The sequence below is a fragment of the Ylistrum balloti genome, unplaced genomic scaffold (assembly GCF_031769215.1).
Source record: "Ylistrum balloti isolate Yb309-2 unplaced genomic scaffold, AGI_CSIRO_Ybal_v1 Utg370120, whole genome shotgun sequence".
Taxonomy (NCBI): Eukaryota; Metazoa; Mollusca; class Bivalvia; order Pectinida; family Pectinidae; genus Ylistrum; species Ylistrum balloti.
Genome location: NW_026782137.1, coordinates 249,874 through 270,269, shown reverse-complemented (window position 1 = coordinate 270,269; position 20,396 = coordinate 249,874). Strand labels below are relative to the sequence as shown.

Here is a 20,396-nt window from a genome sequence, read left to right as displayed (position 1 = left end):
ACTTGTTTTTAACTGCCATCAATTTCAATGTTCTCTTGCTAATTCATTGACAAATTGGTATGAAAAAGGTCTTGATCTTCTAAACTATCTACATGCTGTGAGTCAATATATTACAAACATTAGAATCCAAAATTGAATGTCTGTTACAATGTCCAGAGGTAAAGCAATACCTCCGAAAAATATCTCCAAACTAAACCATGAAAAGGAAAAGCACAGAATTGGAATGGAATATTTTGTATTAGGTCACGTCTTGTTTTTTGTCAAGATACTTGACGCTGATGCGTCAGAGACACAATATCAGAATTGTAGTATAAATATAAATTCTGTAAGGTATAAAACACTGTGATAACTGTTCCTTACTACATATTATTAACATCAGAAAAGGTTTTGCAGGCTATATCCTCCTTTAACCCTGTGACAGTCCTCACCAACAAAACCCTATTGTAGATTTATCAATCATACATGTTCCCATCAACTCTGATATTCTTTGTTAACCCTGCAACAGTCCTCACCAACAAAAAACTGTGTAAATTTATCAAACATATATATACCTTTTGTGAAAGTGGAAGTGCATTTGTGGTGCAATGTACTGGACATCAGATGGACATTTTCAGGCTATATGACCTGTTTATCAAAGTGGTAGTGCATTTACGGTTCATGTGCTGGAAATCAGTTGGAAACTGCCATTATATCCTATAAATTACTACAAACAAGAATCATGGAAGAGCCCAAATATTCTGACACATGAATATTTTTTGTGATAGCTTGTTCATAGTGTTGGCCTTCACAATCTCAAGTGAAGATTCAAGCAAGGTTCAACGTTCCCTTCCTGTGGCAGATTGTGTTTCTTGAAAAACTTTGAAACTGACCCGTCTATGCTGCTGCGATTGTGTCAGCAGGCAATTGCAAGACACTTTACCCAAAGTGCTTTGGATAGCGTGTGATGGGACTCTAGTATGTTGTTCAGTGAGGAAGTACCAGCTAGTATGTTGTTCAGTGAGGAAGTACCAGCTAGTATGTTGTTCAGTGAGGAAGTACCAGCTAGTATGTTGTTCAGTGAGGAAGTACCAGCTAGTATGTTGTTCAGTGAGGAAGTACCAGCTAATATGTTGTTCAGTGAGGAAGTACCAGCTAATATGTTGTTCAGTGAGGAAGTACTACAAGGAGTCCCTGCCTCAAAAGGGTGAAAACCCAGAAAAGATTCAAATCCACTGTAACACTTTCCAATTTTATAGCAGTGTATAAGTCCTGTATCAAATCTACATGTATAATTTACGTTTTCAATATCACCAGAAACAAGCAATATGTTGGTGTGTCCTAATTTGTTGTTTTAAGAGGCTCTGAGTGTGTAATGTGTTACAAGTGCTGGAATGACACAAATATAATAGCCTGTCTTAGGTTCATAGTTTATATACAAACATCCACTTTCATCAGAAACAAGGAATCTGTACATGTCTGAGGAAAGGATCAAAATGTGTAAATCACTATCATGACACTAATAACTTAATTATTCCAAGAAACCTTGGATGTGTTGGCATACCCTTATACATGTATACCACAAACTGCGCTTTAGGTGTGTAAATGTGTCTGGAGACAGTACAATAACAGTTCCTGTCTCCGTCGTCCTCAAGGCTACAGTAACTGAGTACACATTTACAAGTCACTGTAATTGCACTCTCTGCCTTCACTTGAATCTTATAAAGAACATACATTCTCTGTCCTGTCCTCTTTCATTCGTGACCTTTCTTCCTTAACATGGTCATTAATTTCCGGATAATACATCTTCTCTTCTCCATCATCTACCTTCGCTCCTTTCTGAAGTCAGTCTTTAATGATATCTTTCCTTCTCCATCCTGTGATCCATCCTTCCTCAGGACTTCCACATGAGTGGAAAATGCCATGTTATTTAACATGACCAGTTTCTGTAATGTCTTCCTCTCTACATCCTCTACCATCCTTCCTTCCCTATTAGTCATTATTTCTGTGAAATCAGTGATATATTCCCTTCTTTGTCCTCTTCCATTCCTTTCCTTTTAACATGTTACTATATCTAATATCTTCCTTTTCCATACAGCTGTTATTACACCTTCATTAATATGGTCAAAACTTCCCTGTTATCTTCCTTCTCCCATCCTCTACAATCCCTGCTTCCTTAGCACAATCATTATTTCTAATATCTACCCTTCTCCCATCCTCTACCATCCCTGCTTCCTTAGCACAATCATTATTTCTAATATCTACCCTTCTCCCATCCTCTACCATCCCTGCTTCCTTAGCACAATCATTATTTCTGTGATATCTACACTTCCTTTACCTCTACCATCCCTACTCCCTCCTTTGTCCAGCTACCATCCCTCCTTCCTTAACTCAGTCATTGTTTTAGTGCTATCCTCTTTCTTTGTCCAGCTACCATCCCTCCTTCCTTAACTCAGTCATTGTTTTAGTGCTATCCTCTTTCTTTGTCCAGCTACCATCCCTCCTTCCTTAACTCAGTCATTGTTCTAGTGCCATCCTCTTTCTTTGTCCAGCTACCATCCTTCCTTCCTTAACACAGTCATTGTTCTAGCGCCATCCTCTTTCATTGTCCAGCTACCATCCCTCCTTCCTTAACACAGTCATTGTTCTAGTGCCATCCTCTTTCTTTGTCCAGCTACCATCCCTCCTTCCTTAACTCCGTCATTGTTCTAGTGATATTTTCTTTCTTTGTCATCTAACATCCCTGCTTCCTTAACACTATCACTATTTCTGTGCTATCTTCCCATCCTGTGTTGCTTTAGCACAAGAACAGACCAGTGATATGTGTTATGTCCTAACAACATCTTTGGTGATATTTATCCTGCTGCAATGTCACAAACTAATTACTAGTAATCACAGAAAATTACTGTGTGTCGCCAACCCACCTATCTCATTAAGTCAACCAGATATTCTCCATATCATGACTTGCTCAAGTCAATAAAAAATATTAAAATCACATTAATTTCTTTACTTTTGATCAGTATTTAAAAGTTTAAAAATATAATTTTCAAATCTTAAAAAGTAAAAATATTCAAAGATACCATAGAACATCCCATAACTACACACAAATGTGATAACGCTATAATAGATTTGATTTTAAGGTATTTCATAAATATGACTACCTGATGACTTTTTAAAACAACCTGTCACCCTTAATTTTGAATTGGCAATAATTACTGCTGAGAAGAAAATGCTATACCAAACCTGTTAGGTGAAAAAGGATCAAATAAATGAAATAAGTATCACCATAACATCAAATGTTTCTGTTCTTCCATCATAGCATTCATAACAACATCCATTCATCATTAAAACATACCTGATTATTCATTCTATTTTTATCGAAAAATAATAAATTCAGAGCATGTATTCAAAAATAAAATGTAAGTATTAACATATTTACCAGGGAAGACACATCTGACTTGTGTTATTAAAACAGATTTTCCTCAAAAAATGAAAATAATAGATCAATGAAACAACATCAAATTACTCTTGTGACATCACAGGTGTCAATACAAAACACCCACGAAGTAGCTGTATAAATGTGACATAAAACGTAACAACGTGGCCACCATTATTTGATGCGGTGAATAGCATGCTGGTTGGATACAATAAAAATATTAGTGTATGCCCAATAAAAAAAAACTTAAAAGGGTAAATTGCAACCGAACAACTTCTCAATAATTCAGGATGAGTAACATGTGTATGACTGGAGTAAAAAATGAAATCTGTAATAAATGATTCAGTTCCACAGAATGCACCAAATGCCTGTGTGTCAAGGAACACAAGATGTGTTTGTCCAGTATAATATGCTGGATGCACAATGATTGTATGGAAATTAGCTGCATAATCTCGGCTGCAGCTCAACATACTGTGATATCAGATATCAATGTTCCATCTCTCACTCTCTGACTCCAGCTTGGGTTGGGCTTTAATGGAATGATTGAAAAGGTCTCTTATCTAGGAACATAGCAGCAGTATGGTAAACCATGGTCTTGTCCAACAAAGAACCGAAAGTTATAATGATATATCTATATTCATGTGCATACTTTATCTAGTTGTGTTACAACTACAGATAACTTTTAACATGGCAACATAAACACAGATGTTAACTTAAATTCTTGCCTTACAGAAAAAAAAATTTAAAAGTTCAATAAAACAATGGAAGAAATAAACAGATGATTATTGACTACATCACAAATGTACAGAAAATATATCCTTAATACATTTGTTAGAAACTACATAAGATATTCTCAAAACATCCTTCATACAATTTGTAGACATCTGCATGACAGATATACTCAAAATATCCTCAAAACACATTGCAACACTACATCACAGATATATTCTCAAAATATCCTTAATACACGTTGTATACACTACATCAATACACTACATCAGATAAACTAAAAATATCCATCATACACTTCAATAATACACTTCAATATCCTTCATACACTTCAATATCCTTCATACAATTCAAGTACAAACTGTTCAATACTGTAAGACCCATCTACAAAGTTGAAATACTGAGAGACAAATCTATACAAGTCCTTCGAGACATCCAAATATAGAATAATCATTAATAAACAATGGTTTTGCAAATTTGACATGTACTAATTTACTGTGGTGAGGCTGGTTGTTCTAGTGTTGCTTATACTGCAAACATCTGCTGTCATTGCATTACCTGGAAAAGTGCACTCATCTGTACAAAGTACAGACACTACTGCAGAAGTCATTAATTATAGCCTGCACACAATATTTCTACCTTGTCATTATCAATATATCAACAGTTTGGCTGACAATTACTAGTATAAGTGTACAGGACTACAACACTACCAGCATGCTACCTTCTTCACTTCCAATTTGAACATAATTGGTCACCCAACACCTACACTTCATTATTATTACCGACACAGTTCATAACAGATCTATACCTTTACCATCACCAAACAAGTTTCCACTATATCTCATTAATTATATAACATTTCTATTTCCATGACTTCTGTTTCTTTTCAGAAAAAAAAAGTTTAAAAATGTTCTGCAACATCTCATCCTAATTATTGAATTTAAAATTTAATACAATGTATACTAATATATTCAACAAAACAATTTCAGAGAATTGTAAAAGGATTTTCATCTCAGTTAAGATGAAAATACCACTACAGTGCAACTTCTCAACACCGATCCTTCTTAAAAACGATCACCTCTTGAAACCGAATGAAATGGTGATGACAACCTATTATTCTCACTTCATACTTTTTTTTTTCATTCTGTTGTAATTAAGTTCAGCATATGGAAATACAAGAGTATCAGTGAACGCTCCCGAAAATGACTGTATTGGACAGAAGATTTTAACAAAGGGCAATAACTCTATTACTAAGGGGTTGCAGGTCCTCACATTTGTACACTGCAAAATGTCTTTGTACGATCAATGTTTATACCAAATTTCATTACTCTACCTTAAATGCAAGCAAAGTTATGCTCTGGACATGAAACTTTAACAAAGGGCAATAACTCTGCAATTGAGGGGTGGAAGGTTCTGAATTTGGTACAATGCATATCCTCATAGTAGGACTAATGTATATACCAAGTTTCATGATCCTTGCTTAAATGTGGCTAAAGTTATGCTCCAGACATAAAAGGACAGACAGAAAGATGGACATATCTTCTGACAGTAGGACGAATGGACGGACAAGGCAGTGACTACATGCTCAACAAAATATTTTCGGTATGCATAAAAACTCTCAGCATTAAGAGGCTATGCAAAAATTACTGTTCTGAATCCCTCATTATCAACACCAATATCATTATATAGGCAGGACCCAAAAGGAATAAAGGTGTACAATTTATTTTCCTTCCTGAGGCTATAATTGTTATACATATACACACACTAGCTGTTTTTCTTTAATTGTATTATCTTACAACATTGCAAATGTGACCATTGACAGAGATAATAATATTTATTAAGACTTCATCAATGTATCTTACTTGACACGCCTTCTGTAAACTTGCCATCAACTAAAAGTGATGGGCAGATAACGGATAGCATAGAATATGCTCATGGGCAACCTGTGCCGTGTGTCAAAAAATAATTGACAGGACAAAGAACACATGAACAAGTGAAGAAACAATGCTTTCAACAAAAAGAGACAATTCCTGATGTCTATTTTCATTGAATCTTGATAATAAGAACTGCCACTAAATACATATAACAATATCTAATGATGAAAAAGTTTTCTTGGGAAAAAGGGCCTTCTAACAACTATAGAAAAATTGCAGATAATATTTTTTGTACAGATCAATTCATCATGTATTGACACCTCCCAAACCATTTGAATCAGTAGGAAATAGTGGCAGCTCACCTTTTAAAGTTTAATATGAATTGCCAAAAACAAAACAACAAAACAAACTTATCAGAAAAATAGTCCTCCATACCTGTACCTCAAGTTTTCTTCAGCAATAGCTTGTTTGACGAAGGCCTCAAACTGTCTACATACACACTTGACACGGGAAAACCTTTGCTTCAAAAGACTGTTAACATCAACAAGGTCTCTCCTAAAATGGCAAAACTATAAGACCTAGGATTTAAAGCCAGTGATTCTGTGAGCAGACCTGTATTCTCATTTTCTCAATATCATATTTGTAAAATTCATTTTAAGTTTGAAAATTAAGCAACACCAGAATCCACAGGGTATACATTTCCATTTTGCAACTGAAATTCTAATTGTGTAGGGAATGGAGAACTACGAATTGCAACATGAGGACTTCAATGTGAATATATGTAAATGAATTATATGTCAAATGGCCATGAATTCCAAACTGCAGATAGGACCAGACATTATTGACTAAAATGCCAACACATTAAATGTAAGCCAAGGTGGTGAAATTGGTTAACTAAAAATCATTTCTGTAAAATGATTTGGTGTAATTATAAATAACCTTATGTTAAAAACTTACCAACCTTAAAAATGTATACCTATTTGAATGAGATTTTTAAAATCAATTTGACTGATTAATGAGTAGAAAATTACACCCATAACAAATTGACACAACAGAAGTAATTACAGTAGCCACATAAAAGCCAATCACACAGAATCCTTTTTTCATTGATTTGACAGGAATTCTTTCAAACACTATATAAAAAGGTTGGTTAAGGTTGTGTTCTATCTATTACAAATGTCAGTACAAGTTAGCACGAGATGGTGTATACAATAAATAATAACCTACACACAATCAAAACCTGTATACAACTATAGCTATTATCATTGGAGATCTACAACAAGCAGCAAAAGGCCAATCTTTCCTAGACTTTCCTGATCAATATTATTTTTTTCAAATCACTATCTTTGAAACAAACATGTTTCCACTTGCTACATTAGTTTGAACAAGATCAAAGTATGTATATTTTTTCAGGGAAGCATTCACCATATCATTCCTTCAATTATATCCTGTTAATGAGAAAACTGCCATAAAATATTCATTATGTACAATCTGGTTCAGTTCACTTTACATTTTCTGAGACAGCATTTCAACAGCCCAGTGGTACAGTGATAAAGAGGACTGGCTGGCAATGGTTTAGCAATAATCAGCAAGCCAGATTTGGCTTTTTCTATTCCTAATACCATCTCCATCAGTTTCTACCTTTTATCAGTATACAGTCTTGAAGCACGATTTAATTTTCAGACTAAAGATTAATTCTGTCCAGATACTATATGCAGCTGATAAGATATGAATATGTATATGCACAGTATGTTTAAACACTGATTGTCTGTTTTAATAACCTCTTCAACCCTTCTTCAAAAATAACATCTAAAAAGATTGGAAGCAATTACTTGAAATGTACTTTTGGCTATATGGACTAGACAGTGTATGTGTTTATTACAATCTAAGTATAAATGTACAATATATCAAATATCTGAAGAAAAAAAACCAAAACCCACCAAAAAATAAAAACCACGCAAACAAAACAAGAGTTTAGTTCAACTGAAGTGAAACTGTAATTAGGGGGTTGTAGAATTTTGGTAAACAACACATTTTCTTAGTATGACCACTGTATACAACAAGTTTCATGCTCCTAATTTTAATGTAAGCAAAGCTTTGCTAACGACACAATTTAAAAAAAAAAAAAAGGGCAATAACTCTGTACAAAGGGGTCATGGGCTCAGACTTTACTGCACTGCACCTTGCTTTTGTATGACTGATGTAAAATCACCTTTCAATATCCTAATTTAAATGCAGGCAATGTAACACGATATACAACACACCAAAACAGATATAGTTAGTTATCAGTTTCATTCAGATCAACCATGTACTTTCTAAAAACCAACAACAAAACTAACAGAAATACAACAAAAAATGTCAGAATGTATTGACTAAGTATATACTTTACAGAGCTCTAATACCCATTTACAATTTCTGTGTAATTTTAACCTTGTACTTGGACAGATGGAGTAACCAAGGTGTAAAATTAACCCTTGTATAATGGCTTTGTTTTCCATAGAGACAAGATTGACATAATACAGATACGGTAAAAATCCGGTCAGTTCGAAAAGGTGGGTAGTACGATCATGTGATTTTTTTTTCAATAAAAACAGTGATAGTTTGAATCCTTTCTAGTTTGTTTCACTTATATTTCGAATTGTCGGTATATTGATAACGACATTAAGTCAAAATAATCGTTCCATGTGGTCAAAATTCATATGGACTTCAAACACAGTGGAACACAGGCTGTAAATGACCATTGTAAGCAAATGATAGCATCAGATTATACACATACATGTCACTAAATTAGCTTACTTTCAAAATGTGTTTTTCAAAATGACGGTAATGACCCTCAGATTTTGAAACACCTGGAAAAGTATCAATACTTCGAATAGAACATTTTGAGACATTTTCATCTGAATCCCACAAGAGGAACTAAAGAAGTTTGAAATAAGTGTTTGTTTCGGAAAAACAATGATTGTGTAATCAGTCTACAAAATAAATGGCCTGGCTGCAATATTGAACCTTTGATGAGGCTGAAACGAACAGACTTTGTTGAATTGCTTTCCTTAACATACCCACCAAATCTAAGTTCAAAGGCATAAGTGGAATTTGAAAAGTTTAAAATGTATTTTTGCAAGATGGTAGCCATATTTGAGTTCAGACTGACCCAAAAAATCGCAACACGTGGTCAGACTATCTCAGGATCATTCAAAGCAAGTTTCAGATGAATCCTACTGGTGGAACTTAAGTAAAGGTTTAAAATGTAACCAGTTTACACAAGATGGAAAGCGACAGACGAAACATGATAGCTAATTACAGATAATTACACAATTTGAAAACAATTTGCCTCTAAAAACTGATTATGGCATTTCCAATATTCCAGTTGTGTACATGCCAGGAAAACCACTCTTTATACTAAGGCTTGGATCACATATTGTATTAATTAAAAATGAAGAACTAATATTCAAAATGTGGGGATATCATTATTTCATATACAGTGGACCCCTGATAATCTGTACACCTTCATTCCCAGCCAGAATCATCTCAATATCCATTTTTTCCCAACTGCACAGATTAACCACCCCCAACCCTCTTCCTCACTGCCCCCAATATAACTGAAGTCATCTCCCTTGATTAAATGACAATTAAGTGGTCAGTATGATGCTGTTGGTTGTTTTCAGAATTTCTAGGAATTATTCTGAATACAGATTAATGTCTTTCATAGGCTAGTTACTTTTTTTTTTCATTTTCATAAATGAAAGTTGTAGTTATTCAATTAAGTCAATTATTGTGGGTAATACATTGAATGTTTCCTTGATATCAACAGTGATGTTGTATAAAAAAAAGTTTATAACCTGCAATGTTTTCCTAATATGATATGCACAGTGTTCAATGTATTTACTGTTATATGTGTTTAGACACAATTCAACTAATTTCCCATTAAATAAGACAATTTGTTGTAGTCTGAATCTGTTTTTTAGAATTGAATGAATTGCTTGAGCATGCCTTAAATGCTGAAGACTCATTGATTTGAAAGCAATAAAATACTGTTATTTAGAAACTGGATTATTTTTATTCTTTCAGTTTGCTTTCATTTGTATTGCTGATAACATGAAAATCCATATTCTGTGCTGTGAAGAATTGATGGACTGGGGTTTCATCATTATTTATCAAATTTTACTCTGCATTTCTTAGATTATACATGAAGATGAAATGTTCATTACATTTTTTTCTTCATTTTATCCTCTGATGATTTCTAACTAATGTTAAATCCTGGTATATCTCAACATTCAAAATCATTTGAAATAAATACGGAACAATGTTTCCCTGTGTAGAACTTGACAAATATATAGATACTGAATTGGTAAGAAGTAATCAAATGTTTGAAAATAAGAATTGACCAGAACTTTCTCTTCAATATTTTTTTCACAATTAAATCAATGTCCTGTTATTATGAAGTACCATTAAATCTATCAGTCTCACAGAATGACGCCTCAGGTGATGATCTGGCAGCAGTCGCTTTGACTACACACATACAGTGCTTAACAGTATTCTGTCCACCTCTGGCAGGGATTACTGATCACAACAAAATTTCTCATATGGCAGGGAAAACTTCTGAATTACTTTTCCAAGATCTGAATTCTTATTTCTGGATTAGTGAAAACAATTAACATTACAAAAATCTGTTCAAAGACATTTCCATCCAGATTTTGAATTGTTCTAAACTAAACAGCCAAATCTCACAACACCTTGTGAAACTAGAAAATAGATGTAAAAGATAAATGTCCATGTACCTATGCATGGAAGTATCATATTGTTTGATAACTTGTGAAAAGTGACCTTTGAATCCTAAACCCCGACTGATGACCATCTCAATACAATCATGATTAGATGAAGAACTTAAGGATACAATACCATGGGATAAATATGAAATAAATCTGCTAAGAGGAACTTGCATAGGTAACACTTTAAACTTCAACAAAAGTCAGATTTTGTTATTCTAATATTCCTTCAATGAATTCAAATGGCAGTTGCTTGGTAATACCAACTAGCTACCAGTTATTGGAGTAATTAATATTGCTTCATTTAACTTGTTAATGGGAAAAACTTGTCTGAAGTTTCATTTTTAATATCAATAAAACATACCTGTAATTGCACTTTGAAAAAATCTACTCTTTGTTTTGTCATCAAAAGAGTGAAGACAGAACAGTTTATTTGAAAAAAGGGGAAATAATATAGTTTTGAAGCACACTATGTACACTGCATTGGATTTGTAAATCTGCAACACACATTTACATATGGACTCTATAACATGTACCTATATGCTGAAATCAAGTGACTTTACAAATAGCTCAGAATGTAAATATCATGAGTCATGGAATATTCTACACTTAAACTTCTCTGTCCTTTATAATGTCATTACCTTCTAGTGACATGACATTTGTCCCCAAAAAGAAGAGGTGTGTATGATAAAACCGCCGAGCAGAGCTTTCAATGGGTAATATTCCCAGACCCAGCTCTAGTAACATAGTAACAACCAACACACAGTAACAACCAACACCCTCTCCCCCAAAACGTAAAATAGAGACATAAAAAATCAAAAAGTTCAGTTGAAAATAAGAGAAAGTTAAGTCTCCAATATGACAGAATAAAGGATGTTATGTACTGTGCTTATTAAATACAAAGTAAAATAATATTTTAGTAGTACTGTGCATAATTATACATTTTAAGTGAGTGACATTCTGAGGAAGAATTTGTGTTGCTTCAGCATCCGGTTAGTGGTTTATTTTAAATATTTTGTTACATTCCAATTATAATTCCCATTATAAACACGTTTATCATAGGAAATTGCAATTCTCCATAAAGGAAAGCATGTGCTGAAACAATTACTCAAATACCCAAAAATGTATAAACGACGTAGATCTAGGTCTTCACGACATAACATGAAACGAGGATGCAAATGTTTACGTTTTTTGCTTCCTTGTTTCGCTTCGAATTTATTGCAGTTTGTCATAATTTCAACGTTTTAAGTAAATTGGCAACTGTATCAAGTTTTTAAGACTGGAAGTCAAGATATCAATGGTATATGTTCATGACATTTAAATTAATGTTTTCAATAATTATTTCATAACGACTGAACCATGCGACTTTCAGTTTCAGACAAGCATTCCCTTCCTTAGTTGGACAAGCATTGTACGATTTTGCTGAATATACATTAAATGACAGTAGGTAAATACAATCCGTATATATGACATAAGACAAACAGTTTAGCCGATCAAACAGCTTACCCGTCCATAGTACAACAACGACTCACTTGAGTACAAAACAATGACGTCTTGTGCTTGCGTTTCCTTTCAGGTTCAAAATGGCGGTAAAATTCACAGCAAATCACATTACATGAATATGAATAAACAACAAAAAAAATCGTATTTTTTTCATTTTTTGGGATCTAAGTATTTATTCTTAAACCTTAGGACATTTTTGTTCAAATAATTGATAAAATTTGATAAAACACTATAAATATTTATCACCGGAAACAGAAAATGATGACGTTTTCCCACTTTGTATGGAAGAACATAGCTGCAAACGAGTTTTTACACGTCAAGTGCTATATAAGTAGACAAAAATAAATCTTTGAGACACATCAGGGATTTACAACACGGTATTATCCTTGGGCACAGACATCTCACAATATATCATATAATCAGTTACAATTGAAACAACGGAATTAAATGCCTTTTCCAGTTTAAACGACTTATTACCGAAACGACCTGACACCATTGAAAACACCAGCCCTACAACAAGGTGTTATCAATGTATTTTTATTTACGTATTTATGATACAGCTACCACATGTGCATATAACTCAATGTTATAACACCTATTTCAGTGTTTATTTGTTTTTATGATTGACACACTTGTAATATGATCTAACGGGATTTTGATTGGATGGCGATTCCCGTTGCATTACACGGGAAGTATAAGTTTATATGTCTAGTATAACAAAGTTGACCTGTTGTACACTCGCCGGGCTCCCGACATTGTGACGTCATATAGCGTCAAAGGCTTCAAAATGTAAGCACTTAGCATCACTGACGAGTCCTAGAAAGATGAAACAGGTCTATGACGAAGTTAAATTCCTTGTGTGTCTCACTCTGAATTATGTTAAGGTGATATATGTTCTCTTGTGCGTTTTTTGTACTATATTTAAGCAGGGACGTATATGTCTGTCATATACGTCCCTGATTTAAGGCGTCATATTGCGCAAAACGTCATCGAATCGAAATTAAAAAAGCAAAAAAAAAAAACACAGTTCCGAATATTATTATTATTTTCAATTTTCCGTCACATAAGGATAGTGATTTTGTAGCACACAATGCTTATGTCTAATGTTGTGTATGTAGGATATGCGTGTTAAAATATGACATGATTGTATGGTCCAGGGGAGATAATCTAACTCCACATGGATGCTATTTATTTTCCTTTATCGTTATTCTTTTTGTGTTGAGAGAATATTACAAAATATACAGCTGTTTTTGTGATTTTGTCTCCTTATGATGTGAGAGCGAATTTCCCTAACCCCACAATCATTACACTAATGAGTAAAACATTTGATCGCCTAGACTGGATTACCTGTCTTAGTTACAACTTTTTTCCCGTTAGACTGAGCTCGTTGTAATTTTCGAAGCGAAGTCTACCGGAAAGTAGAAAAAACAGGCAATCAAGTCTATCTGATATCCGAGCGTTACTGCCCTTCGTTTCATTTTGTCGGCTCGACATTCGACAGGGGTCCATCAATGCAGCCAGAGAGAAATGCACAAGAGCCCCCTACCAAGATTCATCATCATCATCATCATCATCATCATCATCATCATCATCATCATCATCATCATCATCATCAAAAATTGACAGTTTTCTATGTTTTTAGAACTGGAAAGTAATAATTTCTGGTGTGTTTGCATGAACTGAGATTTCTGGGACGTATAATATGGAATCTAAGTATTAAAAGTTCCTGAATTTATTTCAATTAGCTATCATCGCAAATATTTGCCTTGTGCTTCCTCCTTTTAAACTTCATTATCTGCTTACGTAACGACTGATAACGATAGAAGGAAGCGATTCCTCAGTCTTTCGCGAAATACCAATCAGCATCTGGAACGATTGGGCTTCCGTACTAAGTAATGCCAATTCGGGAATCTCCTTTACTTCCGGGTCTTCCTCGGAATTGTAACCAACCAAGCTAATACACATGTACTTCCTGCGAAACGTTTCGGTACATGTTTCGTTTAGTATTATAATAATCAATATGCATTTCTATGCTATTTATCTATTTCTGTGTTTGATTGGCATTAGTGCACAGCAAGAACAAGAAGGTAATACGCCAGAATTTGCACCAGAGGAAAAATATTTGGACATTTTCCCTCTCAGTCAGGAAAATTTTACAGAAGTCGTTCTGAAATGTAACGATCCATGGATTATTATTTTCCACGATGGTTCCATGTCTATGGCATGGAAGAAAATGGCCGTCGGTGCCAGGGGTGTTGTTTGGCTAGGGATGATTGACAAAGCAAAAAACCACGAACTTCTTGTTAGCATGGTAAGTAATAATGTGATAACTTTCGCTTTAGGATCATTTTCCACAGAATTAACGTAACTCTTTGTACAGATAGGTGATACAAGCAGTACATCGAAAATGAACGAGATGTTCTTGCGAAAAGGGGGGATTAGGTTCACAAGCACTAATGTTTGATACCTATCCTGAGTCGTTGATTCTTTTCTGAAATTGGGACTGTGCAGCCTATTATCTAACATTGCATCAAGCCACTTCCTGACCAACTCAGCAAGAGTATTCTTTCCTATAACCAATTTTATCTAATATCAGAAGGTAAACCGAAGGGCCCAGTTTTAGTTCTCTTGTATTTATTTACGAACAGGTTTCCTGCATTTCAGTGGACAAGGTTTCTGGTAGATACATTGAAACATAAATACCTGTATTACCAATGCACTATTTAATTGAAAATCAATCATGCTGCTTGTTTGCAATCTTTTATATTCAAAGTTTTGCAAAACCTGCGGTGAAGGCCCAAGGGGTGAGAGAGATGTATATGTAATGTTATTTTTTGTACTACATCAGTGATTTTAAAGGCAATGAATGAAAATATTTATATTCAGAAAATTATACCATTTGGCAATAAATTTTTTGTCTATTTGTAAAACATTTAGAGATGTTGTCCCTCAGAAATATGGAGAATGATAGGGAACACAGTTGCCCAGTCTTTTTCACTCTCTATGGACAAATATTTCTACTGCTCCTCCCATGCCCATTATTAACTGCAAAAGATAAAAAGACAAAAATATGTTGTTTTGGTTTCTAAAGCATCACAATGTTTCTTAAGGAAAACTTAGGACCAGTTCTATGCTGGAATCAAAGGCAAAGCTACCCTGGTTAAATACAATTTCAAGTACACTTGTACCATATTGGCTAGATGGGTTTCTTCAACTCATTTGATTTGTTAATGTATCAGGTTGATAGAACAGTGATACCAGGTTTGATCCTTAATGACAGTATTGTAAAATATTTTAATTGTCTCTGTTACAATAACTAACTGAAGTAATTATATTAATTCAGAGATCCAAGAGTTGATCACTAACAACAGCATAGAAAAATATTGATTTCTGTGATATAGTTTTGCTTACATATATCTTCTAACTTTGTATTGCCCTGGATTAAATGTAAAATTTTTGTCTAAGGGAAAAAATATTTTAGTCTAAAAGCATCATTATTCTGGTTATGTTAATGCTGTTTGCTCCCATGAAAACTAGAATCAAATACAAGCAGCCAATGATCAGCTACAAGAATTCTCAAACTCAGTTGCCTAAACTTGAGGTATATAAGATCCTTTCAGGAAACGCAGGACTGTATACTCAGCCAAAAACCTGTATAACTATCCTGTCCTTGGATAGTAAGGAATATAATTCTACTGCAAAAACATCAATAGTATACATGTTAATTGTCTCTGGTTTCTTCTTTAATATCATTTCAGGGTTACAACCCGGCCAAAGATGGGGAAGCACGAGTATATCCATATGGAGGAATCCAGCATAAGAAAAAGGGATGGGTATCTGCTAAAAATCCTAATGATGCTAAGATTGCTGCAATTAAGTCTTTACCAGACCATACATTAAGAATGAAGGGCAAGGATATTCAAGACTTCCTGGTGGAATGTTTCTCCACAACACCTTCACGCTTCCCTGTCATAATATTGACTGGTTTGTATATATTAAAATAATCTCTCCATCAATGTCATTTAGATTTTAATTTTTTGCTGTGGGTAAGGTTCATAAGCTCACCAACCCAAAGGGAACATATGTTAATGCTCTGGTGAAAGTATGTTTCAAATTTTCCTTCAAATGATTTTAGGATTCTAATAGAGCTTATAGACTTACAGTACAGAATATCCTTTTTTCACCAACATGTTCTGGTGAAAGGCCATCAAGTTTTTTCAAATGAATTAATTCACAAATGGATTATCAAGTTTCTTCAAAAGGATGACATTGATTTAATTTCTGGCATGATCGGAGGGCTCAATTTTGTTTGAATATTTAAATCACTTCCTCTGAAAAACAAAGAGGCACATGCAAATGAAGTAATAATACTTGACCAATAGCATGCTTGTACATGAACAAGGATTGCATAAAGGTTATGGTCTGATACATCGTTACCGAGATTCAACTTGGACAAATGCAAAATTATGTCAATAGGGAAAAAATTGTGAAATTCCCCTGTTCCCATATAAAGATCCTGAGAACAGACAAGTGAAGGTGGAACTTGTCAGAAAAGAGAATGACTTTGGGATCATAATAGATGATGAGCTTAAGTTTCCTAATCAAATCCAGGCTGCTGTAAATAAGGCAGATAAAATCACGGGATTAATTATCTGGACAACACAACTTTCTGTCTGCTGTACAAGGCCCTTGTCACACTGCATTTAGGGTATGTCTGCAATCCCAATTTAATGAAGATACTGAAAAGCTTGAAAGTGGTCAAAGAAGGTTACAAAACAAATAACAGCAATAAAAAGCATACCATATAAAGAAAGGCTAAATCAATTAGAACTACCAACATTAAGATTCAGAATATTGAGAGAGGATATGTTACAAGTCTACAAATTAACATGTAACATATATTATCTGCAGGTCACCAATAACTTTATAAAGATGAAAACTAATAAAAGCTGTGTATATTGAAAGAACAAACAGATAGATATATGAAGATCATTTACACAGAGTTGTTAATGTCTGGAACACCCTACCAAATAAAATGGTAAATGCACCAACCTTAGAATCTTTTGAAAAATAAGATCAACAAATGTTGGTCAAATAATTATATAAACCATACCTAGAGTGACACTGTAGCCAGCCCAGGAAGAGAAAAAAAATCTGGATAAAAAAGGTCAAAGCACCTGTGTCCAGTATACATTTTGTCCATCTATTTATCTATGTACAATTTGTATCATTGTATCAAGAAATTTAGATAAACATATCCACACTGAAGGTTACAGATCAAAGTTACATTAGTATCACTTGATCTTCACATGCTGAATTTAAAATTAGGACCAAAGCTAACATATAGATATGTAAATATTTTGTGAGGCCTTGGTTTGGATCTGTGCACTCTTTTCCTAGCCACTCCTTAGCAAAATAAGAATGTGTAATCAATTTTGCATACTTTCAGATATGACATGTTATACAGACTTTCATGATTACTGTACATATAATAGACCCATAAATGATTTTTTTATTTAAACAATAGAATAAGGTATAATGCTTATCATTGTATTTGTCATTTTGTAATTCAGACACTCAAGATACACCATCCTTGTTCAAAGCACTGGCAGTGAGGTTCCAGAAATATTTTAACTTTGGAAGGTTTGTGGATGCAACTGTCGAAGATTTCAGATCTCTGGGACTGAGTCTAGAAGATGATACATTTGACTTTCCTGCCATCTTGATTCTTGTGCCAAAACAACCTGGGATGATTGAAGAAATCTCCTTCAATGCTGTAGAGTATCGTGCCAATGTTATGGGGGTAATGAACTACCCTAATGTTCTCCAATTCTTGTTTGCTGTAAACAACAAGTATCGATACTGGTTACCAGGTAGTGATATGTCTAATGTCAGGGAAGTTTCTGAAATGGAAGATGTTATTGAAATTGAAAACAGGAGATTTGATATCTTGTTTGAGGGAAAAAAAGCAAAAATCACTCAAAAAGTAAACAAAAAAGAGGAAAAGGAGAACTTTTCTCAAGAACAACTTGAAAGAGCTCTAAAAATGTTAAAGCAAGAACTCTAATGAATGTGATCAATGATAATTCTTACCTTCTTTCTAGAGACCATAGCTTATGCTTTCAAATGAAAAGAATTAAAAAAAACCCTCAAAATAATTATAAAAAAGGAGGGGGATATGTGTTGCAGATGAAATTCATAAACAGATAATAATTGTCTCATTGAAATCAATATCCAGTTCAGAAATTTGGAGATGACAAAATATATTCAAAGTTAAATGTATACTATCCTTTGTTAACTGATAGTCACTATTTAAATATGCATTTTCTGTATAGTTGCATTTACTTTTAATTAATATTTCTGATTAAGATATTTAAATGATTATCTAAACTAGCCCAGTTCCAATTTTCAGCTTAGTGATAATCTGTCTTTGAATATCATTTTGATCTGCCAGAGTGACATCCCTTTGTTTTGTTGGAGCAAAGAATGATGAATATATTATTGCCTTAAGCTGTCCTGGTACTTTTACAGAGTACAAGACAGTATGTCGAATAAAAAAAAATTGTGTCATTTCAGAAGGTTCAGTAACTTGAGTATTTTGTATGTTATTATTAAAAAGTTTTGATAACCTGCTTGCTACAATTACTAAATTCTGGATACAAGAATTGCTAGAGATGTAAGAGAACACAGACGAAATCTCCAGAGTCATTATTGTTTTGTGTCTTTTGATACATAATATACAATGTAATGGGATCAACGTATGGATACCTGAAAGACAAGGGTATTACAGAACCTCGGTTGATGAACATTTATTTCAGATTGTTTGTTTCTGCATTGCCTTGAAGCATCATCAGCACCTTTTTTTTAACCTATTGCTTTCAACATAACCCCATGTTCATGTTTAGTTCTTAGTAGGGGATTTTGTTCTAAAGCTAAAAATGTTTGAATTTTATCATTTTATCATATATGTTTATATGAAATCTCACTTTAGAATTTTTAGTTGCTTTAATGGGCATGCTTTAGGGAAATCTGTAACCTGTTGCTCCAATCAACAATGTTGAATATGAGCAAGGTGATATAAAACTGATAGATCATTTAGTTTTTTGTCTACATTTCTTGTTCCTCTTATCCTGATATCTGGATAAAAGTTCAGTTTAATATTTTTCTCTATTCAATCTTTTGAACCATGTTATACATTTATCATTTAACATTAGATACTACCAAAGAAATCCTTTAGTTACTACAGATTTTTTTGAAGTATAAAAATTATTGTGATATTAATTACAAGTGAGTCAGCAATAGGTCTCCCATTCTTGTATGAAAATCTTACCATATTCACACGGAGGATGAATATCAGACTTTCTAATGTACATGTATATATATCCTTAAAAGAAAACTTCTATGAATTACTAATAGTTTCTAAGCTCTAGTTCTTGATATATTTACAACGTATTATATTTACATGTCAAGAGATTATATTTTTTATATTGCCATAATACATTTCATAAGAACTTCATTTAAAAATTTGGTTAAGTACACTCTATATGGTGTCTTCAGTTCCTTTCAGTGTAGAGTATTTTATATTGTTGCCGTAATATTGCCGTCCAAATTGACTGCATTGTTTTTGACAATGCTCCTTTTTTCTATGTTCAATATTTGATGGAATAGCAAAAGTTGATTACATTATTTTAAGTATGATATTGATTTTATCTTCAAGAAAGCAATCAAAATTTTTGTCATTTTTTCATTTTTATACATTTTGAAAAGAAAACCTGGAAGGTACATATATCAATGTTTCTATAATAAAAGAAAACTTCATGAAATTGTTTTGTTTTTCATTATTTCTCACTCTGGAATCATCTTGTAATTTTATCAAAATGTTCAATTATTTGTGGATGAAACTTTTTGTTTTTGGGTCTGATGGAACATTCAAGCCAACCATTAGTTGCCAAAGAAAACTATCTCCTCTATTCCTTATAACAGCAACCTTGGGTGTTATTTACACCCTTGTTGCACATCTGCATATCACTATGTATTATCTTAAAAAGTTTAACATTTTGTAACAGTCTTGCATGTATTGACATTCATAATTCTATTTCAACACCAGTGAGA

The 20,396-nt window shown here is 33.6% G+C and overlaps 2 protein-coding genes across 3 annotated transcripts in view; one reads left to right on the top strand and one right to left on the bottom strand.

Annotated features, from left to right (window-relative positions):
• LOC132550376 (polypyrimidine tract-binding protein 3-like) overlaps nt 1–12,348 on the bottom strand; it is a 108,801-nt gene extending 96,453 nt beyond the window's left edge. The window contains exon 1 of one of the 2 annotated variants that reach the window (XM_060214432.1): nt 12,288–12,348. In XM_060214432.1, the coding sequence (XP_060070415.1) occupies nt 12,288–12,295 (8 nt within the window). In that variant the 5' untranslated portion in view covers nt 12,296–12,348. The remainder of the gene's footprint in view (nt 1–12,287) is intronic. The other variant, XM_060214433.1, reaches the window with a different exon arrangement.
• Nucleotides 12,349–14,247: 1,899 nt separating this feature from the next.
• Nucleotides 14,248–18,840, top strand: LOC132550368 (uncharacterized). The gene is made up of 3 exons (XM_060214420.1): nt 14,248–14,595; nt 16,043–16,268; nt 17,858–18,840. Exons 1-3 carry the CDS (start codon nt 14,248–14,250, stop codon nt 18,349–18,351), a joined length of 1,068 nt encoding a protein of 355 aa, XP_060070403.1. The 3' UTR covers nt 18,352–18,840.
• Nucleotides 18,841–20,396: the final 1,556 nt, after the last annotated feature.